General features: G+C 41.7%; 2 protein-coding genes and 2 pseudogenes across 8 annotated transcripts in view; 2 read left to right on the plus strand and 2 right to left on the minus strand.

The window, feature by feature from the left end:
* CLTRN (collectrin, amino acid transport regulator) overlaps positions 1-27,987 on the minus strand; it is a 184,402-nt gene that overhangs the window by 39,644 nt on the left and 116,771 nt on the right. Inside the window, exons 2-3 of one of the 5 annotated variants that reach the window (XM_065915133.1) lie at positions 789-890; positions 132-190 (exon numbers count right to left, since the gene is read on the minus strand). In XM_065915133.1, coding sequence (XP_065771205.1) covers positions 132-190; positions 789-846 — 117 coding nt within the window. In that variant the 5' untranslated portion in view covers positions 847-890. Of the gene's footprint in view, positions 1-131; positions 191-788; positions 976-11,468; positions 11,756-27,987 lie in introns of those variants that run through there. The other 4 variants (XM_065915136.1, XM_065915135.1, XM_065915134.1 and 1 more) reach the window with 4 other exon arrangements.
* On the plus strand, positions 11,141-27,965 carry LOC136153376 (carbonic anhydrase 5B, mitochondrial-like). Of its 3 annotated transcripts, none has more exons than XM_065915143.1 (3): positions 11,141-11,413; positions 16,040-16,234; positions 24,842-27,965. In XM_065915143.1, the coding sequence occupies exons 2-3, from the start codon at positions 16,093-16,095 to the stop codon at positions 25,072-25,074; spliced, it is 375 nt and encodes a 124-aa protein (XP_065771215.1). In that variant the 5' UTR covers positions 11,141-11,413; positions 16,040-16,092; the 3' UTR covers positions 25,075-27,965. The 3 variants fall into 3 exon arrangements, with proteins under 3 accessions (XP_065771215.1, XP_065771214.1, XP_065771216.1); XM_065915142.1 differs by lacking the exon at positions 11,141-11,413 and adding an exon at positions 11,493-11,634; XM_065915144.1 differs by lacking the exon at positions 11,141-11,413 and adding an exon at positions 11,830-11,913.
* Positions 15,046-15,312, minus strand: LOC136154277 (translation machinery-associated protein 7-like; annotated as a pseudogene).
* LOC136153547 (transmembrane protein 230 pseudogene) lies at positions 22,137-23,567 on the plus strand (annotated as a pseudogene).

Below are 27,987 nucleotides of genomic sequence, written 5' to 3' on the forward strand. Positions count from 1 at the left end.
AATATCAGATTTGACGTCTTTAGAAGTAGTTTGTGCAAGTTTAAGATAACTATGCATAGAGGCTCATTATCAGAGAAAGCAGTGCTATTAGCAAACAAAATTTTAAAGGAACATGCAGGATCTGCACTTACTGCTTTATCTCCCAGGGCTGTTCTGATACTAAGTCTCACTTTAAAAGCATTTTCTGCATCTGCCAGAGAGAAAAAAGAGCAGTACATGATGATAAAATCTGTCAAAATGGAGCCTGATAAATCCTAATATTTAATGAAACTGAAATCAATAGACCCTGGTCCGATTCCGGAGTCAAGAAGATCCTGTGGAGAAGGGATAGGCTACCCACTCCAGTATTCTTGGGCTTCCCTGGTAGCTCAGTTGATAAAGAATCCACCTGCAATGCGTGAGACCTAGGTTTGATCCCTGAGTTGGGAAGATCCTCTGGAGAAGGGAAAGGCTACCCACTCCAGTATTCTGGCCTGGAGAATTCCACGGACTGTACAGGCCATGGGGTCGCAAAGAGTCGGACACGATTGAGCGACTTTCACTTTCACTTTTTTAAAAAAAATTAATAGAACAAAGATTGCAATTAAACTGCCGCAATACTTCTGAAAGTTTAACTGCAATCATCTTACATGGTTGAAACTTTTCTTTCAAGCTCATAAAACATTCATAGGCTCAAGTTTCAAGACACAACACAGCGGCAGATTTAGAAAAATAAAGTCTTTCAGTCAGAGACTTGTCAATCATTCAGAAAACTGTTAATCTATTTCAAAGTTTCAAGGCTTACGTACCTGGTTGACAGAGATCGGCACGAATAGCAGTTACTAGAAAAAAGAGCAGCCACAACATTCTTTCAGAGTGGAAAACACAAGGCAAACGGAAGGAAAAAAAAAATCACCCTTCACTTAAAGCTGCCTTAGCCATTCTGTGACCCGGATTAGAATATGAGACAAAGAAGCAAGCCACCACCTAAAAGGTTTAATGATTAACCCCCATCATTTGGGTTAATACTTTGATAGAAGCAGCCCATCTCCTGTCAGTTATTTATGAAAATCTGCTTGGAAAACAGATTAGTTGTCCTTTCCAAACTCTACCTCCAAAGAATGTTTTCTCTGCTGACTCAGAAGTTGGAATCATCCCCGGCCCTTCCTTCTGTGGTCTGGTTAAATGCACAGTGAAAAGAATTAGTCCTTTCTGGAGGTTTACCTTGTGAACTCTCCCGTCTTTTCAGGATTGAAATATCTGGTTTATAGATAGACTATCTTAATTTAGGAAACAAACATCACTCCTTTCTATCTCTGGTGAACAAAGGACACCCTTCCAAGACTGGCTTCATCTGACTCTCACCTCCAAAGGTAAACATTCAGGAGAGCTTCCAAATCAAAGAGAATGCTTTTGGTCAGCCCTAAGGTCTGGTAGTTGTGTAAAATTAAAGTTAATGATGTAGAGCAGTGCTACCCAATGGAACATTCTGTGATGATGGAAATGTTCTATATCTGCAGTATACAATATGTATACAACACATACAATGTGCTGGCCACTAGGTGTAGGTGGCTTGTTGAGCACCTGAAATGTGGCTACTGATGCTGAGAAACTGAATTTTTATTAATTTAATGTAAAAATATATGGCTAGTGACTACAATGGTCAGTGTGGTTATACAACAGTAATTAGGAACTACCTACCATGAACTGGGGCTTCCCTGATAGCTCAGTTGCTAAAGAATCCACCTGCAATGCAGGAGACCCTGGTTTGATTCCTGAGTCAGGAAGATCCCCTGGAGAAGGGATAGGCTACCCACTCCAATATTCTTGGGCTTTCCTGGTGGCTCAGCTGATAAAGAATCCACCTGCAATGCGTGAGACCTAAGTTTGATCCCTGGGTTGGGAAGATCCCCTGGGGAAGGGAAGGCTACCCACTCCAGTATTCTGGCCTGGAGAATTCCATGGACTGTATAGTCCATGGGGTCGCAAAGAGTCGGACACAACTGAGCAACCTTTCACTTTCACCATGAACTAGCTTCGCTGGATTATTTCTCTAATCCTCAAAACAGCGCCCCACATTGCTGCATTATAATCATCTTACATACGAGAAAACCAAGAATCCAGTGTTTAAGGCATTGGTGGCAACAGGAGAAGTGGAATGGGTGTTGCTTTACCAGCCTGGATGACTTACAGCTGAACCCTATCTCCACTATGCTGAACCGGACTATGTCTTGGGTCATCACTGGTCAAAAAGGACATTGTAACAAAACTTCAGAGATGCTCTGAGTGGAGAAGTGAGTAGAGTGGAGAAGAACCGTCCCCTCGTGGGCATTCTACAGATGCCAATCAAGCCCCCAGCAGGCTTTCCGCTCTACCACACCACCTCTACATGAGTTCAGTCCCCAAATTCTACCTTGTTGCTTAAAAACCATGAATAGAAAAATCAGACTGGATGACCCCACTGTTAAATAGAAAATTTGGATTTTTAAAGAAACAACAAGGAAAATATCAACAACTACACTTCTCATTTCCCCTTCCTGGTTAGGGTGACAGCTTATTGTAGATGACCCACTGCTGTTAGCTAACTCCACTTAAGGAGCTTTTCTTCATCTCCTTCACCTCGGTTGCCAGGGTACAGAGTCAGGAAAAGTTGTACTAGAGAGAGATGTGGCCAAAAGTTAACCCAGTCATTCCAGAAATTTCACTATTAGGGGAAATGGAAATTTCCTAGAAGGAAGGGCCTGAATAACTAACCCCTGAAAACAAAGTCAGACTAGATGAACTTATCTTAGGAAATGTTAGACCAGACAGTGGCATCCTGCGGGGAGGAGGGTGGCAGGGAATAGATAGAGATTGTAACAAAGCTGATTATTTGCATATAGTAAAGCCCTGGAGAGATAGGAATCTGATTCAGTCTTGCTTTAGCCTTAAGACTTCATAAAAATATCAAGTATCTCTTTTGCTTTTACTTACGAGGACTGCAGACAGTAAAACAGTGAACTGTATTTAGGCCATTCATTTGAAAAGAGAAGAAGCTGTCTTCTCTTTTGAATTATGATTTCTCAATATTTGTTGCCTTATTTTAAAAATCAACAGAGAAAAGGGCAACAGAAGTTATGTACACTATATACAGAGAAGCAAGAAGAGAAAAGTACAAAATTCCTATAATACCACCCATATGGAAGACCAGTGTGAATATATTTTAATGGTTGAAGCACACGTTCCTTAGCCTTGAATCTTCTTGTGCGTTCTCTTGTGATGGTATCAGTTGTTTGGTCTCATTGTAGTGGCCCTGTGAGAACAGGGCAGCCTCACAGTGGGAACCCCATGGGCCCTTGTCCTCTTCCTCACCCTAATGGGAATGCTGCTCCCCACGGGATCTGGTGAGTCATTTTACATTTTTTAATATAATTATTTATTTATTTTGGCTGTGCAGTGTGGCTTGTGGGATCTTAGTTCCCTGACCAGGGATTGAACCTATGCCCTCGACAATGAAAGCACGGAGTCTTAACCACTGGACAGCCAGGGAATCCCCCAGTGAGTCACTTTAAATTTGATATATCATAAGATAAAAACACCTTTTATTCCTAACTTACTGAAAATTTCCTTTTGTCAATAACTGACATTAAATTTTATCACCTGCCTTTTCAATATCTACTAATATGAGCCTAGAATTTTTACGACTTGGCATGTTATATTAAAAAATTTCTTTAGGTTGATCCAATCCTTAGATAAGCTTAGTTTGATTACTTCTAACCTTCTTCAGGACTTATTTGCTGTGTTTGTTTTCTTTAGCTTTTTAAATCCATTTTCATAGAAGAATACCATTTAGGTTCCTATTCAAGTGCTGATTCCTTTTTCCAATCCTTACCATACCACCTTGAAAAACGGTACAGAACGTTTTGTAACATTATCTACATTTACAAATACTTGAAAATGCACAAGAAATTAATTAAATATTCAGAGTTGAAGAATCTAGACTATATATATTTTGGAGGAAGAGCTCTTAATTTTAAAACTTTCTTATAATGTCATTAATTGCAAGTTTCATATTTCTTTCCCTTTTCGCTGTTTACAATATCCAAGAGAAGCACTCATTTCATTAAGATTTTCCAGTCCTCTCATAGACTGCATACAATACATATCTCATAAAATACTCCATACATTGTTATATTCCCTTTATATTTCCCAGTTACATATTAAATTTTTCTCATTTTCCACTGTTCTTTCCAGAGATTTACCTACTCTTTTTGTTGGTTAATCAAAGATCTTACATTTAATTTTTAATTCCTCTGCTTCCTGATTCATCCAGTTTTACAATTATTCTTTACTCTCGCCATCATACAGGTTTTTTGGTTCTTTTTATAACTCTTGAACTGGCTAATAGGCTTATTTATTTTTAATCTTTCTCAGTTAACATGAAAATACCTGTGGCTATGAATTTTCCTTGGAATACTGTTCTGGCCACATGACATAACAAGTACAAATGTACAGTGATCTCATTCTATTTTCTAAATAGTCTACAATAATCGTTTTAATTTTTCTATACCCCAGTATTTAGAAAAGTATTAGAAAATTAGAAAGTATTTGTCATTAGCAAAAGAAACAGCAGCCAAAACTGAAATGATTAAAAATATTGCCTTTTATAGGTCCTGTCAGATGAATAGAAAAAGAAAACGTTTAATGATAAAATAAGATACTGTCAATAACTTGACTTAAAACATGAAGACTTTCTTACAAGGTCTCGATCAGTTGGAATGTACTTAAAAAAGATTCTAACAACTAAAGAGCTTGAGAGTTCAGTAAAAGTGGTGAACACAGAACTAGATGCTATCGTTCTTGACTCTCAACATAGTGGGGTTTTTTCTTCCACTTTTCAAAATCTTGCACATACTTAGTCTTTATTTTCATGCACAATTCTAAGTATTAAACCTCCAGAAAATTCATATCAAACTTGTTCCATACAATGCTCATTTCAGCAATTTCACAAATAGGAGCTTAATAATTTATCATTAACAGTGGTAATGATGACAACTAAAGTGGTTTCAAACATTCAGAATATGGCCCTATTACTGGCAATGTTTAGAGTTTCAAGAATGCAGGTAAAAAGCTGAGACTACTATTGCCATGAGCAATACAAAAGGCACTGAGTCTCCTGAGACAGGAAAGCGAAGTTGATTTCTCTTTGCTTTTTCATAATCCACAACACTACTGGAAAGCAGTTTCTCGGCACGTAACTATTGATCCGGAGAATGAATTAAATATGAGATCACACGAAAAGAAAACACATGAGTTGGTCTTTTGGCTCACATAAGATGCCTTTTAAAGTTCATCAGAGTTGTAAATGCATGTGGGGGATATGTATGCTCCATTTACCTGTGATAAAACAAGATGTAGTATGGAGGACAAATGCAGCTTTGAAATTTTAACTCTGATTGCTCTGCTTCATTGTCACAATCAGGTAATTTGCAAACCTAGAATAACCTGAATACTGTGAGCTTTCATTTTTTAATCTTTAAATATTTTAACCACCATTACAGGTCTATCTTAATGATCACCTCCTTTGAGAAATCTTTCTTTTCTTTTTGCTATAGATTCTTAGCTGTTGTTTGTTGTGGACTTGTCCATTCTACTAACTTTTCATTCTCTGTTCTGTGTTTCCACAGCATTTTGTTCACATTTGCACATGGATCTATTGCCAACATGATTTGCTTCTGGATCCTTCAAATTTTAAGTTCCTGAAGGGTAGGGATTCCATTTGCATTTCTCATGGCTCATGAATATTTGATAATAAAACTGAATTGACTTACTTCAATCATAAATAGGCATTCTAAGGCACTTAAGACCATGGAAATGAAGTATCATGAAGTACACTGCAATTTTTTTGACCATCTCCACCAGAGAAAGACAACTCCCAGTACTTTGACAAATCAGGAACCCTGGGCTTTGGAAAACTTCTGTCTCCACTCCCATACCTTATGCCCTTTTTAGATGAGAAAAAAATCCCAAAGCTATAATATTCGAAGGCTAGTCAAATTTTGTACGTTAATCAACAACTATAACCTTTATTTCACCCCTACAGGGTAACATTTTTCAGCTTCAGAGAAAGTTAATCACTAATCTTTAGAAATAAAGATTAATTCAGACAAACTGAGTATAATTCTGCCAATTTTATATTCCTAAGGGAGCAATTTAAAGAACACTTTCATAAACAGAATGCATATGTGACTGACTGTCTCATCTTGTGCATGTAGACCAATACATTCAAATGAGTCCCATGTAGAATGTAAATTGTTGCAGCTACTATGGAAAATAGGATGCAGATTCCTTAAGAAAACTAAAAAAAAAGAAAAAAGATGAAAACTCTAATTTGAAAAGCTCCATGCACCCCAATGTTCACAGCAGCACTATTTACAACAGCCAGGACATGGAGGCCGCCTGAATGCCCATCAACAGGCAACTGGCTTAGGATGATGTAGTATAGATGCACAGTGGGATGTGAACCATAAAAAAGAATGAAATATTGCCATTTGCAGCAACATGGATGGACCTACAGACTATCATACTAAATGAAGTGAGACAGAGAAAGACAAATATGATATGATAACACTTTTACGTAGAATCTAAAAAGTATTACAAATGAATCTTCATATAAAACAAAAATACTCATAGACATAGAAAGCAAACTTATGGCTACCAAAGAAGAGAGGGGGTGGATAAGCAACAAGGATTTACTGCTATTACAGAGAACTATATTCAATATTTTATAATAACCTATAAAGGAAAATAATATGAAAAAAAATATATATAGCTGAATCACTTTGCTGTACATCTGAAACTAACACATTTTTGTAAACCAATTATACTTCAATGAAGTATATATTGAATGAAATAATGAATGAAATAAATAAATAATAAATGAAAATAAACAGATGAAATAAAATAATGAAATAAATGAAAATAATAATGAAAATAAATTGAATGAAATAAATAAATGAAAATAAATGAAACGAAATGAAATAAATAAAATGAATGAAATGAAATGAAAATAAATAAAATTTTTAAAAATAGGAATTAAAAAAAAATGAGTCCTATGCAATAAAAACAAGATTTTATTGACATTTCCAACGCTGCTTGGGTATTGTATTAAGAGTTTTCTCATGGTTTCAACAAGTCATGATATTTTTGGGGGGGTTAAAATTACTGTAACCATGCTCTATGGAGTACTATTTTCCATCCTTAAATCTTGTATCTGACTGCCAGTTAGTGTTACCCAATCACCCTTAGGCCTGCCACTAGGTACCGCTGTTGCCAACCTCCATAAAGAGGTAAAGGGCCTCCCAAGCAGCACAGAAGTACAGAATCCACTTGCCAATGCAAGAGACACAAGAGACGTGGGTTCCACCCCTGAGCTGGGACAATCCCCTGGAGCAGGAAATGGCAACCCATTCTAGTATTCTTGCCTGAAAAATTCCATGGACAGAGGAGCCTGGTGGGCTACAGTCCATGGGGCTGCAAAGAGTTGGACACAACTAAGTGACCGAGTACACACGCACAAAGAGGTAGAGGGGCCTTGCATCTTTTAGGTTAGATGCTCTCATTTTCATAACAGAAGCTTAAGCTACCCTCATTCTGGTTGATACACAAAGTACATGAAGTAATCAAAAGATCAAAGTTTTTGCCCTTAACTTGTGGTCAGTGACAATGACCTTGATCTTTCTACTGTATGAAATCATCAAAAACCTAACAGTAAGAAATGTTTCTGAAGACTGCCTAAAAGACATGCATGTAAGACCTCTATTACTACAAATCGGAGATGCCAGATAAGTTTTTGCAGTTCCTGAACCCACAAAAGACATTGTTAATCTATTACAGAACGTTTTACTTCTGAGCCTGGACTCAATCACAAAACTCCAATGCACTTATTCAGTCAGTGGACATGTGAGTTGAAACTTACTTGCCATCATGGGGAATAATGATCTAAACGCTGCCCTAAGTCATACCATTAAAGGTCTGTGATCTCAAATAAACAGGAAAGTGTGGGTGGTTCACAGAATTGATTTAATGAACTGTGCTTTTTTACTGTGGCAACAGTTTACATTGAGAGGTTCTGTATGAAATTCTTTAAGACACTCGCTTCCTACTTAGTTCATAGCATCATTATGATGAGGAGTTAGGATTTCTAACTTTAGTTGGGACTAAACATCAAGAAAAACTGTGCATCTCAAAAACAAACAAATGACCCTGCAGGGCATTATGCTAAATGAAATAAGCCAGACAAAGGAAACAAATACCTTATGATCACACTTATACATGCAATCTAAACACACACACACACACACACACAAACCTGAACTCACAGATTCAGAGAACAGATTGGGGGTTGCCAAAGGCAGGGGGTGGTGGGTAAAATGAGCGAAAGTACTCCAAGTTAGGCTTCAACAGTACATGAACTGAAGACTTCCAGATGTTCAAGTTTGATTTAGAAAAGGCAGAGGAACCAGAGGTCAAACTGCCAACATCTTCTACATCATAGAAAAAGCAAGAGAATTCCAGAAAAACATCTACTTCTACTTTATTGACTACACCAAAGCCTTTGACTGTGCGGATCACAACAAACTGTGGAAAATTCTCCAAGAGATGCGAATACCAGACCACATCCCCTGCCTCCTGAGAAATCTGTATGCAGGTCAAGAAGCAACAGTTAGAACCGGACATGGAACAACAGACTGGTTCCAACAGACTGGTTGGGAAAGGAGTACAACAAGGCTGTATGTTGTCACCTTTCTTACTTAGCTTATATGCAGAGTACATCATGAGAAAGGCCGGGTTGGGTGAAGCACAACCTGGAATCAAGATTGCTGGCAGAAATATCAATAACCTCAGATATGCAGATGACACCACCCTTATGGCAGAAAGTGAAAAGGAACTAAAGAGCCTCTTGATGAAAGTGAAAGAGGAGAGGGAAAAAGCTGGCTTAAAACTCAATATTCAAAAAACTAGATCATGGCATCCGATCCCATCACTTCATGGGAAACAGAGAAACAATGCAAACAGTGACAGACTTTATTTTGGGGGGGGGCTCCAAAATCAGTGAAGATGGTGACTGCAGCCATGAAATCAAAAGATGCTTGCTCCTTGAAAGAAAAGCTATGACCAACCTAGACAGCATATTAAAAAGCAGAGACATTACCTTGCCAACAAAGGTCTGTCTAGTCAAAGCTATGGTTTTTCCAGCAGTCATGTATGGATGTGAGAGTTGGACCATAAAAAATGCTGAGTGGCAAAGAATTGATGCTTTTGAACTGTGGTGTTGGAGAAGACTCTTGAGAGTCCCTTGGACTGTAAGGAGATCCAACCAGTCCATCCTAAAGGAAATCAACCCTGAATATTCATTGGAAGGACTGATGTTGAAGCTGAAGCTCCAATACTTTGGCCACCTGATGCAAATAATTAACTCACTGGACAAGACCCTGATGCTGGGAAAGAGTGAAGGCAGGAGAAGTGGATGACAGAGGATGAGATGTGTAGATGGCATCATCGACTTAATGGACATGAGTTTGAGCAAGCTCCGGGAGTTGGTGACAGACAGGGAAGCCTAGCTGCAGTCCACGGGGTCACAAAGAGTCCGACAGGATTGAGCAACTGAACTGAGTGAAAAGCTATACTTATTTATAAAATAAATAAGTCATAGGGATGTAAAGTACAGAAAGGTGACTACAGTTAACAATATTGTGTTGTATATCTTCAAGTTGCAAAGAGTGTTTTAAAATGTCTCATCACAAGAAAAAAATTTGTAACTATGTGTGGATGTTTATTAGATTTACTGTGGTGATCATTTCACAATTATATCAGTAATGAATCATTATGTGTACCCCTGAAACCAATATATTGTAATATGTCAATTAAACCTCAATTTTAAAAAGAGAGGCATTTACCAAGTCCTTTTCCACCCATAACCAACCCCCTTACCAGATCTTAGCTAATTTTCTCTTCAATTCTTATGCCATCCAAAACCAAGCTGGGAAACCTCAGGCTATAAGCTCTTTGAAGTCGCTCTTGGCACTGGAACATACTACTCCATAAATATGATTTCAGTGCATGAACTGAATGGCTAATGGAAAGTGCCCTTCTTCTAAGAGTGCCCATTCAAAGATTTCTGGACAGGAAGGGAAAAAAAAAGTTGGTAATAACCTCTTCACTCTTTTCTCTGTGGACCCAGAATTGTAAACCGAGACAGTAAAGACCTCTCAAAGAAGGGGTCCACAAGCAGAAATCTAAGTGTAGTGTTATCTTCACAGGCCCTACACAGCAGGAGGGCACTACTGCTGCTGCTGCTAAGTCACTTCAGTCGTGTCGGACTCTGTGCGACCCCACAGACGGCAGCCCATCGGGCTCCCCCGTCCCTGGGATTCTCCAGGCAAGAACGCTGGAGTGGGTTGCCATTTCCTTCTCCAATGCATGAAAGTGAAAAATGAAAGTGAAGTCACTCAGTCGTGTCCGACTGTTAGCGACCCCGTGGACCGCAGCCTACTAGGCTCCTCCGTCCATGGGATTTTCCAGGCAAGAGTACTGGAGCGGGGTGCCATTGCCTTCTCCGAGGAGGGCACTAGGTACCTTAAAAAGTCGTCGAAGGAGACATTAGGAAGTAGAGGAGTGTGCTTAATCCATGCAGCCCGCTATTTAAACTCGGTTGGTGAACCGGTAGGAACATAGTTTCAGGTGGCCCTCAGATACCTTTCCTACCCGGTTTCTGCTCTTGGGGTTGTGGTGTTTGGAACCCGGAGAAATATGAAGCAAACTTATTTTTAGGCGAGAAGCAGAAACCTGCAAGTCCGTTTCACCCTATAAAAGCCGCCAACATCTAGCTCTGAGACCTGGACGATTTCCTCCAGAAATTCGTAAGCTCCGCTTCTCTGAGGTTTCTCAAGATCAGGCTCGGCCAAGTAGGGGAGAGCAGGGGGCGTGGATCTGCCAAGAGTGTAACCAGAAGTGGATGTCCTGGGAATCCAGGGAGTGGCCACGACGGAATACAAGGAAACGCGCGTGCGCGGAGTGTGATCAAAGAAGACCTCAGGATCATGTGGTGCGGCAGGGACCTGAGGGACGGGCCTGGACACCGTGGGAAGGAGCGTCAGCGACGGCAACGTCGGGAGAGGAGGGGCCTAGGAGTAGCACAGAGGCGTGACCAGAAAATGTTGGACTCAATCTGCACGTTAAGGGCGTGGCATAGTCGCTCAGAAGCGCAAGACAGAGTTGGTCGAGACTGCGGGGTGTGAGCTCAGGCAGAGGGCAGATAAACTATCAGAGTGGAAGAAGAGACATAAGCACAAAGGGAGTGGCGTGGTGTCAGCTCAACAAGCATGACCCGAGGGATAGAAGGAATGTGAAAGGATTCCGATGAGTGTCGATAGCGAGGAGTGGCGTACAAGACGTAAGTGACGTAAGAGAAAGGCGGGCCCTGGTGTAGGCGCAACGTAAGGACGTACCGTGAACGTGGATGGTCCGTGAGGGCGTGGCTTTGACGCTCTAAGGAGTGCGACAAAGATGGTCCAGCGCCAAAGAAGGGTGGGTCCAGGCGGAGGCCAGAGGCGGGACCAACTTACCGCGCAGGCTCGTCGCCGCGGCTGGGAGCCTGGAGCGATGGCAGCAGAGGTATAGTCAGGGTCAGGGCGAAAAGCAGGTGGAAGGCTGGGCGGAGAAGAGTTTCGGGCTCCGACCCGGGGAGTGTGGCCGGGGGCGGGGGAACTTCAGGTTTCGTCGGGACGTGGGCGGAGCGCGCGGGGGCCGTGACGTAGGATAAGCGAAGTGACGTGTTGCGGCGTGAGGGGCGTGTCTAGGCGAAAGGGAGCGTAGACAAGATGGCCGCGCGCATGACCCGCGCATCCCGGTGGCAAACAGAGGGGTTTCCGCTCTGGGAAATCTTCAGATAAGGTCGGGCGGTTAAGTGGAGCGTGAGCGCAGGGGAGCGTTACCTAGCAGAGAGAGCAGGGATCCTCTTCTGCACACTACCATGCACTGCAGTGGGCTCCGGACCCGGGACAGCTGTTGGCCCCTCTAGAGATGGCCAGCCCCGGCAGGGCTCCTCTGTAGGATGGAGGGGGAAGAAGCAGGAAATCACTCCTTCCCTCCTCTATTCCTGTTCCTCCGCTATGAGAGTCGCCAGAAAACTACACCCCTCTTAGAGTTTTGTGCATTTAAAAGTAGAACAGGTGTCCCAGAGAGTTTGGGAAGTGAGGGGGTTGCAGTTTCAGTGATCGAGTCCCAGCAAACTGGAATTCAGTCATATCTGCATTGTTGATCTTCTCCCTGACTATGCCAAGGGCTATGGACGGATTCACAACCACCCCCAGAGCAGAGGGTCAGCAGCTATGTCTTGTGGTCATGTCTAAGCCTTCTCTACTCCTCAGTTCTTCTATTGTTTTTCTTTTGTGTCCAGTCCTGGAGCTAGAGGGAAGAGTCTACCAAATACAGATGTTGTTGGTGGTTGTGATTCTTTGTGGCACGAGTTAAGAGCTACTGCTCTCAGACCTCTCTTGTGGTCCAGTGGTTAAAACTCTGAGCTTCCATTGCAGGGGCACGGGTTCGATCCCTAGTCTGGGAACTAACGTGCAGGGAGGCCAAAAAATAAATAAAGTAAAAGCTACTTCTCTGAGGATGCTGGAAAGTCTTTGTTATTAATGTAATTTCCTCTTGTTTATTTTTGCTGAAAAGCTTGAAAAACATGGGGAGATAACAAAGATGCGTTCATGTTATGTTGAGTAGGATTCATTCTCTGTCACCCACTGTAAACCACATTGCTTTCTGCTTCCCTTTTTTCCTTTGCTGACAATCTGGTCATCTCCACTGTGCTGTTTAAAATTCTTGATGGAATATGGAGAGAAGTCGGGAATCTGGTGAAAGCTTTCACCCTACCCATAAGCTGCCTCTGCACATCCCTCAGAACGGTCTCTATTCTCAGCCTGCATTGAAGTCCACAGCTTACCAAAGGTCATTCATCTCCTGCTTTCCCCCTCCCCCCTTAGTCTCCCTTCTGGGCCCTAATGAAGAGCTACACTGTTCCTGAGTATTTTGAAAATGAAAACCTTTCAACTTTCTAAGGCTTTCTTACTTTACTCAGAAATCTAAACTCAATGCCAGGTCTAAAATTCACCTAAAGGCCGAAAGAAGCAAGAGCACCACTGCTATGCTTGTGCACATCTGCCCTGATGTTCCTGGAGCCAGGCAAAAGGCTGCCACCACTTATACTTGGAGTACAATAAGAGTTGAATTCCTTTTGACCAAATATGAATACGGAGGAAATCTGATGGGAGGAGGGAAATTCCACTGGAGCAGTTAGTTGCAGTGCACTAAACAATTATAAACTTAACCTTTGATAACCCCATATTGGGATCATACTCTGAAAGAAGTGAGAGAGGAGGAAGCAGATCTTTCTCAGTCAAGATAAGGAAACATACAATTAAAATTTCAGAGAATTGGAAAAGGCTATCTTCCTTTCTAAATCAAAAGGCAAAAAGTCAACAGTCCATTTGATAAGAAAGAAATCTTTTCAACGTAATTATAACCTTTAGTTGGGTTAATTTTTTCTGTTTTGCAAATGGCTTAATCAGGCAGAGATTGAGAGCCAAGGCATTTAATAAATAATCTACAAATTATTTTAAAAGGCTTTTGGAATCTATTTTCATTCATGGATTTCTGTCTGCAAACAGCAGATAAGGAAGGTGTAAGTAAAATCTAAGAACGTATATAAATAATCAATGATAGCAAAGGGGATGTAGCACAGAAAACTTACCTTCACTGGGGTCCATCCATGTCATGGGCACATCTTTCCTGTGCCTATATAACAAAATACAGCTTGAGAATACTGTACATTTATACATTCCGGGATTCACCCATGGCCTATTTAATAATGAGTATCAGTTTACTTTTAATGCTAAATTTTGTAGTTTATACTCTAGGTGCAAATTCATAAACAGTTTTCTGATAAGGATCTTTCTGAAGCACATATCTTGACATAAATAATCTCTTGTATTGTTACAGGTATTGTAGCCTGTACTATACTTAGTCACTCAGTTGCGTCCGACTCATTACAACCCCATGGACTGCAGCCCACCAGGCTCTTCTGTCCTTGGGGATTCTCCAGGCAAGAATACTGGAGTGGGTTGCTATTCTCTCCTCCAGGGGATCTTCCCAACCCAGGAATTGAACCCAGGTCTCCCGCATTGCAGGCTGATTCTTTACTGTCTGAGCCACCAAGGACACCTTAACATTAGCTGAATTTCCTATTAGGATTTCCCTGGAGCCCTCCTGGCCCCTGACCTTGCGTGTTCTGTTCCTTCCTTGATTACCTTTGACTGTTCTCTCTTGCCTCCCTAATCACCATGGTGGCTCAGGTGTAACAAATCCGCCTGCAATTCAGGAGACGTGGGTTCCATCCCTAGCTCCGGAAGATACCGTGGAGGAGGAACTGGCAACCCACTCCAGTATTCTTGCCTGAGAAGTTCATGGGCAGAGGAGCCTGGCGAGCTACAGTCCACGGGGTCACAAGTGTCAGACACGACTTAGTGATTAAACAAAAAGACAACAAAATGACACCTGTTACCCCTGGGGGAGGGGGTTTTCCTTCTCTTTCTAGCCTCACAATCTCTCCTGAGCACCAGCGTGGCATTGCCAACTCTCCCTAGACCTTTCCTCTCGCCTGCCCCCGCCCCAGCACCTCAAATCCAGTAGGATTAGCAATAAGAGCACCATCTTTCCCTCCTCACCTGCTCCCATGCCAGGTTCTGTTTCTCTGTTCAGGGATTCATCCTCGTTCTACCATGAGGTAGACTATTCTACCACATTCTCTCACTTGAATTATTGGAATTTCATTTCAAACTCCACATACCCAAATCTGATCTATGGATTTCCCACCCAAAACATTTTCCACACACAGCCTTCCCATCTCAGTCCATGGCAACTCTATCCTTTTTTTTTTGTTTTTGTTTTTTTACAAAAGTTTGTTCTTAAATGTACAACAGGTTCCAAGACAACACTTCATTCTAGCTATAGGTGGCAACAGATATCATGGCAGGGAATCCAGGTGTTTAAACAGGAATGGAACTAAGGGTCATCATTGCCTCAGGCACAAGGAGCAGCTTACTTTTTGCTAGATTTCTTAATTCCACCAGTGACCAGGGGGCCTTTCCCCATGGCCTTTGCTTTTAGCTCCTCAAGTTTCTTCTGCTCCTCCTCCTGCTTCTACTTGAATGCCTTATCTTCCTCGTCTATCTCCTTGGCTTGCTTCTTGGGCTGCTTCAGGGGCTGCTTCTTGCCACCTTCGGGGCCCGACATGGTGCCTGCCACCGAACTCCATCCTTGCAGTTGTTTAGGCCAAGAATCTGCCAGCCTTCCTTGACTGCTTTCTTTCACATCTTACAGGCTGTGACCCCAAGATACAGCCAGTGCCCAGCCACTTCCCACCACGTCCACTGCAGCATCCTTAGTTGCAGCCCCTGGATTATCCTGAATGGGGTCCCTGCTGCTTTCTTCCATTCTGGTCATTTTCCAATAGGGCACCCTGAATGATATTTTTTAAATGTATATCAGATTAAATTCCTCCTCTATTCCAAAAACCCTCATTGTGTTCCCATTTTGCATAGAGCAGTAGTTCCCAATCAGAGGTGACTCCTGTTCTCCAGGGGAATCTGCAATGCCTGAGGATATTTTGGGTTGTCACAGTTGGATGGAGGGTACCACTGGTATCTAGTAGGTAGAGACAAAGGATGCTTCTAAACATGCTACAGTGCAAAGACCAGTTCTTTACAACAGATTTATCTGGTCAAAAATGTCAACAATTCCTAAGCTGAGAAACCCTGAGAAAGAACCTTTACAATGGCCTAGAAGTCTCCTTGATATGGCATCCACTACCTCTGGACCTCATCTACCACCCTCCTCCGGTTTACTCCACTCCTGCCATATTTACCTCCCCCTTCCCCATACAAACATCTAAATGATGTTTTCCACATGATTTGTACCTCTGTTGTTTATGGCTTTGCCTCCTTTGTCCTTCTGCCTCTAGGCTATTAGGTTCCTGCAAGCTACTGGGGAGTTGATCAAGATTTTAAGCTAAAGATGGTGATGATGAGTCACCTGAGGGCCATTCTTCAAGCCTCTCCATGCAAGACACTGTGGAGAAGGTTCCAGACTCCGAGATCCACGCCTGCAAGGCCTTGCAGCCTCTACACCTGCACTTACAAATCCCGGAACCGAGTCTGTGAGTACACGGCTGCCTGGATGAGGTGGAAGCTGGTTGTTTCCTAAGAGTCACGCGTGTTGAGTGTGTGCAGCTCTGATGTCAGCAGCATTCCAGGCTGGGATTAGATGCCTTGAGGAGAATACCCCATTATTTCTCTGTTAAAATACGGGAAGTTTTTCCCCTAACTTTATTGAGCTACAGCTGACCTAAGTCTGAGGTGCACATCACGATGATGCACTCTGGAACGTTCCATCCCTCATTAGAAATTGCATAAGAGTAGCTGACCAGCTGGCCCATGTGTGCTTTGCTGTGACCCCGCAGATCAGGTGAGGTGGCAGATGGTCTTCCCTGACTCCACGGCACTGCTGCCATTGGGGGTGGCTCATTCCGTGCTGTTGGGGCTGGACTGTGCACTACAGACTTCACGGCATCCCTGACTGTCTCAAGACCTCCCGAAAGGTCCCCTGGAGGCAAAGTGACACTGGCACAGAACCCCTGGGATGATAGGAGAGGATAATGTGTGTGATGGTGGAGACATGAGTTTAATGCACTGGTTAAGCGTATCTGCCAAATAGTTATTTTCTCTATTTTCCACCATTCACAGTGAATTCACACAGTTTTCCAGTGTTGGTTTGCTTCCAGATTGTAGGTTTCTCAACTTTTCTTCCTTGGGTTTACTCTCTCTGACCCTATATGCACATTAAAAAGGAACTTATGAGCAGTGCCAATCTAGCTAAATCCATTGCCTTGAAACTGCTTCATAAATATATTTTTATTTTAAGTTTATTTTGTTTCTTCCATCATTGACTGTGTTCTCATTAAACTGAACTGGCCTGAGTCATAATAAATTTCTGGTCACTGGGTGTGGCTTCCTACCAGCAAGCCCACATCCTCCCCAGAATGGCTTCTTCTCAACACTGGCACTTTGTGGTCTAAGGCTAAAATGGAAAAAAGTAGTCATATTTATCTAGTTACTAAATTTTGTGTTAAGTGTGAGGGCTTTCCTTATTTTCTTGTTTGTTTATATTTACAGAAAGTATTTACTTCTTTTTATTTACACAATGATGAAAGTAAATCCTGTATGCTCATGTCTTTAGGATAGTTTGCTCCTTTTAGTGCTGACAAAACCCCAGAAGGTAGTGGCTTAGGTAGCTGGGGGATTCTCTGTTTTTTAATAAACATTTTTAATATTTATTTTTATTTGTTTGTTTGGGTTTTAGTTGCAGCACTCGGAATCTTTGGTTGCAACACATGGGATCCTTTTTGAGCAGCATGTGGGATCTGGTTGGTAATTGGAAATGCAGGATCTTAGCCACCAGACCACCAGGGAACCCAGGGGGACTTCTTTTGGTTAATTTCCCACATCAGATGGAATGTTCTTATTTGTTATTGGAAGAAACAGGTGAGACTCACTGTTTGATTGTGGTTTTCACATATTACACTGTCCCTCCTTGTTTCACCCAGGAGAGTATTGGTCTTTGCTGCCCTGGGCCACTGAGCATGTCCTGGTCCCTCATCTGTTTCGCTATAAGGACAATACTCATTGTTCCTAGAAACTCAGTACCTCAGCATAAGGCCCAGTGACCAAGAATGATCCAAAATTGTTGAGGGTTAGAAAAGATAATGTTCAAAGTCCTTAGCTAGCGCCTCCCACACAGCGAGAACTCAGTGTTGGCAGCTACCTCTAGTACCACAGTTGTTATCATCATCACCATCATCACCATATCATATGCTCAGCACCTCCCTCAGATGTCTGACCATTTTTAGGATCTGGGGAGCACAGCGAGGACTGACTGAAGGAGGAGGGTATGGCAAACTGAGAAGTAGCATTTCACTAGGGCCTGTGCCCTATGCTCTACCTTCATTCCCCATCATCGCCAGGCAGTCACTGGTGTCAACTCAAGCTGCTATTTGCTGTGATCTCAAGTTACAGACAGTAAATGTTGACAGTCCTAACCCTGTGGACTTGTAATATGATAAAGATTAAAGCCTGCACCAGTTACCCAAAATGAAAAGAAAATCAATTACTTTTCATGTATCATTGAGTGAAATTTAGCCTAATTTTTTGTCTGATAAAAAACATTTAGGTGTGAGATCTTAGACTATTGGGGAATAAGTTTAATAATACTAATTTTTAATTTAATGAAATATAAAGAACATCATCTAGAATAGAAATGGTACGGATTTGTTACTATTCTATTGATTCTTAACATTTGTGATCTCCCTAGTTTTAGACAGAAGAGGAACATTTATTTTTAAAACAAGTTGGAATAGAATAGCAATGTATAAAATGTAGCTATTACCCCCATGTATGTATTTGCATGTAAATAATGTATTCAGATGTATGGCCACCTGTGGAAATTTCCATTAGCAGAGAAACTTCTATTTGACAGGACTGGTCTATATTTTAGCTGAACTATGTTAGAAAACTGTTCTATTATTTCTCTAATGAATTTTGAAGAACACTAATAAAACCTGGAGAACAACAGTATTGAAAAGCTTGTTTTGCAGTGTCTTCAGAAAGAATTCCATTATTCCCCTGATAATATGGGCTGGGATACCCAGACTAGATTGTTTTCCATTAACTTTCAAATCATCTTGAGAAACAACGGATGCGTTAAGAACCTTTTGGATTTAATTAACAGCCTCAGGGGTATCTGCAGCCACAATGCACTAGCAAATAGCCCTAAACTGACCACCAGGAAACGTGGGCCTTAGTCTGCTGTGGTGGTAACTGTGTGTGATGCTGTGGTTACCTGGGCTCAGCATCAAAGTACCTCTTACAGCCCTGATGCTCTAACAAGGCAGTTTGTGATTCTGTGACCATCCTCAACAAAGTCACATGAAAGGTCCCTGCGTATACCCTCACTGCAGTAGCCCTAGGCCCGCTAGAATGGCATTCAATTTGATGACGAAACAGCGTATCTCATGAAAAAGGACAGTACAAGGCAAGGTACAGGAGAAAACGTTAATGACGGTATAGAGCAGTACTGTCCAAAAGATATATAACCCAAGCCACATGTACTCTTCTGATTTAATAGTCAGTCTAAGTGAGGGATAAAGAAACAGGTCAAATTCTGAGGTGGCACAGTGGTAAAGAATCTGCCTGCCAATGTAGGAGCCACAAGAGATGCAGGTTTGTTCCCAGGAAAGAACCCTCTGGGGTAGGAAATGGCAACCCACTCCAGTATTCTTGCCTGGAAAATTCCATGGACAGAGGAGTATGGTGGGCTTCAGTCCATGGTGTTGCAGAGACGCAACTGAGCATGCACGCATGTGCATAATATTCTTTAACTCAGTATATCCAAAATATTATCACTGTAACATGTAATCAATATAAAAATTATTAGTGAGGTAGTTTACATGAATAAGTCTTCAGAGCACAGTGGCGTATCCTATACCCTACATTTTCAGCACATCTCACTGACTGACCAAGGGGAGTAACCTGGCAAGGTTCTGGAATAGCGTGGCAAGATCAGAGTTTGGGAAGGATGAGAAGTAAAATTAGATGGGCATGGTGGGTTCCTAATATGAAAACCTTGGTGCCTGGACACAGAAGTTTGAACTTCACATAGTCTTTAACATGGGAACAACATGATGAAGGTGGTTATTTAGGAAAACTGATGGATGGCAAAACATAGTAGAGGGTAGTAAGAGAGGAGGAAAAGTGAGTAAAAGGACTTTTCCTCGAGGAAAAGTGTATGGTGTAGGGGCCTAAACTAGGCTGGTGGTCATGGGCTGGGCAAAGAAGAGATAAGCCTCAAAGATCCTTAAGGAAAAAACAGTGTGCTCAGCAGAGTAAAAGGAAATAAAGGTAAAACAGGAATGAACCTGAAAGGTTGTTGCTGAGCCTTGAAAGACGCCAGGATTCTTGGCCTCCAGAGGAGAGGAATTTAATCCGGGGCCATTGACAAGGCTTGACCGCCCAGAGCTTTTGTGTAATAAAGTTTTCTTAACGTGTAAAAGAGATAGAGAAAGCTTCTGACGTAGACATCAGAAGGGGGCAGAAAGAGTGCCCCGCTGCTAGTCTTTAGTAGGAAGTTATATACTTCCTAGCAGGCTGCTAATTAGAGAAAGGAAATGTCTCAAAACTCAGAGAGTGGCATCAGGCCCCTCACCCACAACATGCATTTTGAGATAACATTGGAACAAGGTGAGTCATCCTGGGCCCTAAAACGACTGACAGGAATCTTGAAGAAAGGCAGGTTTCCAAGCAAATTCATAGTCTCATTAACACAGCATAAGAAAATATTTGCATGAGTAAAACATACTGGTTTGTCAAGTTGGTTCTGAGTCTTAAGCAGAATAGACCTAAAGAAAAACAAGAGTCTGAGGTAAATACATAGTTCATTAACATAGCTTAAGAAAAACATTTCCATAAGAAAAACACATTGGTTAGCACAAGGAAAAGTTAAGTTCCGGTGGGACCAGGTGTTGTTCTGGCAACACAGATTTTTAAAGGGAACCACCTTTTAATTTCATACAGAGAAGGGGAAAATCTGACTCTTAGTTTGTTTCCTGCTGCTTGAGAGAGAGAAAAAATGTCTGACTTGCAGCCTGTTTCCTCCGTTTGGGGGCCCCTACTAGCCTTTCTGCCTGTTACCCTCTCAAACCCTTCCCAGAATGATCTTTATTTTGTACATTCAGTCCACAAGCAGTGATTGAAAGCCAGCTAGGGGGGAACTAGAGGGGCAGCAGATAAGTATGCATACATGCATATAATTATCATTATATCTGTGTAATAAACATTTTGAAGGAAAAGATCAGAATGCAATGATTAATAAGGGGATTGTTTAAGAGGATAATCAGAGAGGTACGGAAGTGACACTTGCTGAAGAGGTGAGCAGCCAAAAATAGGAGCCAAACTTGAACTGAATGAGGGGTAATTGATTTCTGAGGAGGAATAGGAATTAAGGGGCTAAGGCAGGCATGATGCTGAAAGACGGACACCTCAGAGGCAGGAGCTGAAGGTGATACAAGCACAAAGGAAACCAAAGCCAGGACCAGTCAGGTACATGAGGACTGAAGGCAAGCGCATCTTCACTATGGAGTCCTGAGGGCTTGCGTTGCTCTTAGCACATTACATTAGTGGACTCTTCCTAATGACAGTGTGGTGTCACCCCTTAAACCTTGGTTGACACAATCACTAGTTCCGTTTATTTCATTTTCCAGACAGAAGAAGCTGGAAACACAGGCTCCATTAGGGCATATAATCACCTTCCTACTTGGAGAGAATGTCTGAACAACTACCAAGAAATCATTTTAACTTGTACTTTGTTTGAATGCAGGAAGAAAGAAGAGAACAAAAATGTGCATTTATCTTTAGCAAAACGAGCCCTGGGCAAAAGCTGGCTTCATTAAGAGGACAGTGACCAAGGGTTCCCTGATAGTTGTGGGGGGATGGTCTGGGTTCCAAAAGGAGGAAGTGAGTGTGAGAAAGCATGGAAGCTAAACTTGTGAACTGAAGGGCGTGAATTGATAGGAGTGTTATGACCATAAAAGAGCCACTGAAGGAACAGGCCGGGTTTCCTCAGGCTGCTGTTTGTGTGGGTGAGGGAGTAGATTCTAGGCATTTCCTGAACAAAGTGGGGGCCGATTTAAGGCGAAACAGTGCATCGTCTTAGGCATCTGCTCATCATTCCTGTCTTCCCTAGTCTCCATGGGAGACAGACCCTCACCAGCTGGTTTTGAAGGGTGTGAATGCTCAAAGCCCCAGCCTCCCTCTGGGCATCTCAGAGGGGAAATGTTGTCAGGTCTCTGCTGGCAGTCAGCTTTAAGACTGAACCAGGGCTGTTCTGGGGGTTTCTGGAAGCTTTAAAATACCAAACTAAAAACTAACCAAATACAGCTTTTTAACCCAACAATAGCATTTGGATAATCCATGCTCAGATTAAAGGGCATTTATCGATTTTTTCCGGCGTTCAGCCGGTCGAGGCGGGGTGGCAGTTGGGGGAGGCCTCGGGCGCTTCAGCTGCCAACCGTGAGCGAGCTGTCGGCGCTCGGGCTTCGGATAAGCTGTGTCAGCGTGTTATGATGCCGTCTCGTACCAACCTGGCTACTGGAATTCCCAGTAGCAAAGTGAAATACTCAAGACTCTCTAGTACAGATGATGGCTACATTGACCTTCAGTTTAAGAAAAGCCCTCCTAAGATCCCATATAAGGCCATTGCGCTTGCTACAGTGCTGTTTTTGATTGGCGCCTTTCTCATTATCATAGGCTCCCTCCTGCTGGCAGGCCATATCAGCAAAGGGGGGGCAGACCGGGCTGTTCCTGTCCTGATCATTGGCATCCTGGTGTTCCTGCCAGGATTTTACCACCTGCGCATCGCCTACTATGCATCCAAAGGCTACCGGGGATACTCCTACGAAGACATTCCAGACTTTGATGACTAGCACCCACCCCAGCCCTCAAGAAAAGAGTCACAGATGGAACTGAGCCCAGCTTTAAGACATTGAGCAGAAACTATGACTACGGGCTAAGGAGTTCTGCAGTTTGCAGATGTTTAACAAAACAGTGGCCAAATTTTATGGGTCCATCCTGAAAGATGTTAACTAAGCTCACAAGTAACTGTCATTCGGGCATTCTCTTATTTTTCATTTTCTGGCCCTGGCAAAAAGCTCCTGACAAAAGTTTTTCTGTATGAATATGCATCATGGGAAAGTAGCAATATTAATTGTATGGGAAAGTGGGAGGTTTTTCTGTAGTGGAAAGTGTTCTGCCACCACCCTTTTTAAAGTTGAGGATTCTTTTAAATAGTCCTCATGGTCAGAATGTTCTTATGGCAAATGAAAAAATGCGATATGTCAGATTTCTTATTACTAAGAAATTTATTTTGAAAATATCTTAAGTGTCTTCTCCCCATACTGTTTAACTTTGTGTTCTAGTGGAAGACCTTGGCACAATCAAATATCATTGTGGTGCATCTATATTTTTCACTTGGTTTCTTATTAACAACAACCAGAAATTTTTTAAACCTCAAAGCAAATTTTCAAAATGTAAACACTTTTCTCTGTACACCAATCCTTGGCCAGCTCTGATCTGGCTCACTGATAGGTTGGCCAGCATATAATTTGGATCATTTTGTCCTGTGTAGATCAAGATGTTCTTATATCATACCTTTTGGTTGTTTCCTAAGGAAAAAATGTAGACGAATGGTTATTATTTAGAGTTTATAACGCTGTTGTTAGCACTTTGTATTAATGTCACTCTGCTGAAGATATTAAGAACTGGCCTGGATCTCAGAGGACTGAACTGCCTTAGCTTGATCTGCCTCCTAGCTTGCAAAAAATGACTTGTATTCAAAAGAAATTAAAATGTCAATATCTAAAAAAAAAAAAAAAAAAAAATAAAGGGCATTTATCAAATTAGGAGCTACAGGGCACAATAAAGGGGCAGGGAGACATGGCTCCTGCCTGCAAGGAATCTGCATTCCAGTCCAATAATAATATGATTATATGGTGCCAGTTCCCCCCATTTTTCACTTTAGATTTCTGAAACAGAAAGTTCTTCTTCTCTCAAGTAAGTTCTTGTTCTTTGGAAGTTATTTTACACCAAGGGAGAAAACCCAAAACGTCGGGTTCAGACCTCTAGAGAAGAGATGATCTGTATTATGTGAAAAGCTGAGCAGAAAAAAGGGAATACCCTGAGTTTGCCTATTGCTTTTGGCTCTAGACCAAGATTTCTCAACTTTGGCATTACTGATATCTGGGACCACATAATTGTTGTGAAAGCCCATCCTGCTACTGTATAGGATGTTTAGCTGCACCTCTGGCCTCTACCCACTAGATGTCAGTGGCACCCTCCTCCAGTTGGACAACTGAAAGTGTCTCCAGACATTGCCAAATGTCCCCTGGGGTCCCCATAGCTCCCTCCTGTGAGAAGCACTGGTCTAGAAACTGCCTTGGCACGCTCCGTGTCTATACTGCGGGCCACTTGTAGGATCCCACTTGGGGCAACTACCTCAGGAAGAGAACCCTCTCCCGTCTAAGAGGAAACCAGAGGCAAGCTTGTTTTTTTCTGACAAGCTGAGTACCAGTGACCCTGCCATGCACAGAGGGGTTTGACTGGGCAGCAGCTGCCTTGTCACTTTCTCAAATCCTCAGGCTCATTCTCAGCGGTGGGGTGAGGTTCAGAAGGGAATTGGTCATGATTTATCTCGATTCATATTTTGTCTGGTTTTCCTGTTGGTCTTGGTTCTCCCATCCATGCTGCTTCTAAAGGGCAGAGACCTGGACAACCCGAATTATACACGTGGAGTCTGTCCATCACATGTCCATAGCTCTCTTTGTTATAAGAAATTTGCTGAGATTTATCAGGGACTTGCCACAAAGACCTGGCGCTTGACTCTGGTAGAAAAATCAGCAGTGGTGATGCCGTGTGAGACAGAGTGTGCGTGTACACCTGAACTTACAGTGTCAGAGCTACACATGTGACAGACAGAACTCCAGGGACCTTAGCAATGCTAATGTCTGGCCAGGCTTTGCAGGATGTCTGCCTAATCCTCACAGCTGGCTGCCATAGGAGGTGAACTCAGAGGACACACCTACGTGGGCCCATATAATCCCCGCAGTGAGGATTCCAGCTAGTGGGCCTCTTGCTGACAGCCCCGATGTGCTTTCTCCTAGTGCACCCCCTCTGGGAGAAAGTGGACCTGGTCCCGGCGGGTGAGCGCCAGTCGCCAATCAATATCCGGTGGAGGGACAGTGTCTACGATCCTGGTTTACAGCCGCTCACCATCTCTTATGACCCGACCACCTGCCTCCACGTCTGGAATAACGGGTACTCTTTCCTCGTGGAATTTGAAGATTCTGCAGATAAATCAGGTGAGAGCCAGACCCGTGGTCTCATCTGGAGTTAAAGGGACAGCTTCATGTCAGCACAGGCCACATCGCACAGCCCCAGGAACTCTTTTGGTATCAGTGGTATGGGACTCATTGGACTTCTTTTTTTCATTGTGAAATACGTATAACATGAAATTTACCATCTTAGCTTTTTTTAAGTGTACAGTTCAGTAGTATTAACTACATTCACACTGTTGTACGATCATCACCACCATCCATCCTTATAACTCTGTACCTATTAAATAATAACTGCTTATTTTTCCCCTCCCTCCAGCCGCTTGCAATGAACATTTTACTTCTGTTTCTATGAATTTTGACTATTGGGTGCCTCATTTAAGTGGAATCATACACTATTTGTCTTTTTATGAGTGGATGATTTCATTGAGCATAATGTTTCAAGGTTCATTCATATTGTAACGTGTCAGAATTTCATTCCTTTTAAAGAGAAATAATGTTCCATTGTATGTACAGTTAATCCTTAGACAACACAGAGGTCAGGAGCGCCATCCCTCCACAAAATTGAGAATCCAAGTGTACCTTAAAGCCAGCCCTCCATATCTGCAGTTCCTCTGTATCTGCGAAGTCACGCAACTGCAGATTATGTAGTACTGGAATATTTCCTTAAGGAAAAAAAAAATCCACGTATAAGTGAACTTGTGCAGTTCAAACCCATGCATGATGTTTAAGGGTCAGCTGTCTGTACCACATTTTGTTTCTCTCTTCATCTGTTCGTGGCAGCTGCCTTTTGGCTATTGTAAATAATGCTGCTATGAACATGGGTGTACAAATATTTTTTCAAGAAGCTGTTTTCAGTTCTTTTGAGTATATACCCAGAAGTAGGATTGCTGGATCCTCCTTGGACTTTTTTGAGCATACAATAAGGGTCTCTCTTCATTTTTATGCATGTTTTCATCTACTAGAATAAGTAGTATTTTCTGTTAATACATATATCTCTGTGTATAGATTGTATTACTGATGTAGAAGATAGGGCATGAAGTTTAAACTTTGCTAGAAATTTATTTCCTGTGTGTGTTGAATATGTGGTAATCCTCTGCTAACTGACTTGACAAATAACGTCTATATTAAATAGCAATACTGCTTAGTCAGATTTATGCATGTGTTCTTTTTTTTTAAATAAATACATACTATAGTACTATACCATCCGTTGTTGGTTGAATCTATGGATATGGAACCAAGGATGAGGAAAACCAACTGTAAAATTAAATATGCTGATTTCCAACTGTGAGGTGGCTGGCACCCCTAACCTCTGCATCATTCAAAGGACAACTGTACAGAGCAAAAGGCTAGTCAGGCAAGAAAAAGACATTTTATATTTTTGGTCACCCAGCAACAAATATGTATTTTGTCATTCGTTGATTTATTTATTGATTCAACATTTACTAAGTGCCAGTCATGTGCCAGACATGGCACTAAGTGCTAGGAATAACAACTTGATTCTTGGCCTCCCAGAATTCAAAGACTAGTGAGAAAAGCACACAGTAAATTAGAATTATACAGCAAATATGATTTGAAAAAGAATTTCTAAAACTGCTGTGGGACCACAGAGGAGGGTGTGATATAGACTGTTCAGAGGAGTGTATGGTGATTTCACTAGGGGGGGGACATTTGTGTTGGGTATTGAAGGATGAATAGGTGTTTGCCAAGAGGATTAGAAGGGCATTCCAGACTGAAGGAAAATCATGTGCAGAAACAGATGTTAAGAAAGTGTCCAAAACCCAATGTGGCCAACATGAGAGTGTATGCTGTGGGGAGAAGCAGGAAGAATGGTGATCACTGAAGATTAAGAGTGTAGATGGAAGGCAGTCTTCTGAAACACTGGTTACTTTTAAACAAGAGGATGGTATAGCATGATATCATCTAAATAATTGGTCAGTTGCTTTATTTTTTGAGGTTAACCCAGGCAACAGTACAAGATTAATCCACATGGGAGATGATGGGAGCCTGTGGCAATGAAGAGAGAGAAAGCAAGTCTTAACAAGCATTTTAAAAATAAAGGCAAAAAATAAAAATAAAAGAACTTGGAGTCATCTTCAGATGAGAAGAAAGCAAAGTTAACCATGATCTTGTGGTGTCTCACTTGGGAGGCTCTGGAATGGCAATGCCAGAAAATTCATGAATGATGGACAACAAATAATTTGTAGGGAAAAATATGGAGCATGTAAGAAAATATAATTTCTTCTTATAACTTTTCTGCTAATTTAATTTTAAATGTTACATTAAAAATAGAAACACATTTCAACTGGTTATGCCTCAAAAAAAGAATGTGTTTTCAACTCCTGTCTAATTCCCATAGGAAGAATCTTTCTCTCAAGATAAGCATCTTTTTTCCTTTTGATGCAAATGGATTTTGGATTTTAGTATTTCCTGCAGATCAAGATGAGAATGAATAAATATTGATCCCTCACTGAAATGTTATTCATTTTACTATATAATTTTTAAAATGTTTCTCCCCAGATAAATCTTTTATTCAAAGTAATATTAATTGCTGCTCCATTAATTGCATAATTAATTGCATAAGTTTCTTCCTATTCTTTGTTTCTATCTCATTTTGCATCAGATTGTCATGTTTTTACTAGTGGCTTTATTTTAGGTCAGGAAACATTTTTAAATAGTGTAGGCTGAATAAGGCTACCAATTTATTTTGGAGTGATCCTATATGATCAAGCACTTATTCGTTTAATGGTGTTTCAGCTGCACTTGGTACATCAGAATGCAATCCAATTTGAAAGGTTTGAGGGTGCAGCAACTGGAAGAAGATGGTTTGGCTATGGTAGGAATATTTTTAAAGGTAAAAAAATCTTACCAAGTTTAAACGATGTGTTGCACTCTAGAATGAAATGATAGAACATTAGAATATTGTTATTTACTTTAAGAATATGGGGATCAATACATTGGTATGATAAACAATG

The sequence above is a fragment of the Muntiacus reevesi genome, chromosome X (assembly GCF_963930625.1).
Source record: "Muntiacus reevesi chromosome X, mMunRee1.1, whole genome shotgun sequence".
NCBI lineage: Eukaryota > Metazoa > Chordata > Mammalia > Artiodactyla > Cervidae > Muntiacus > Muntiacus reevesi.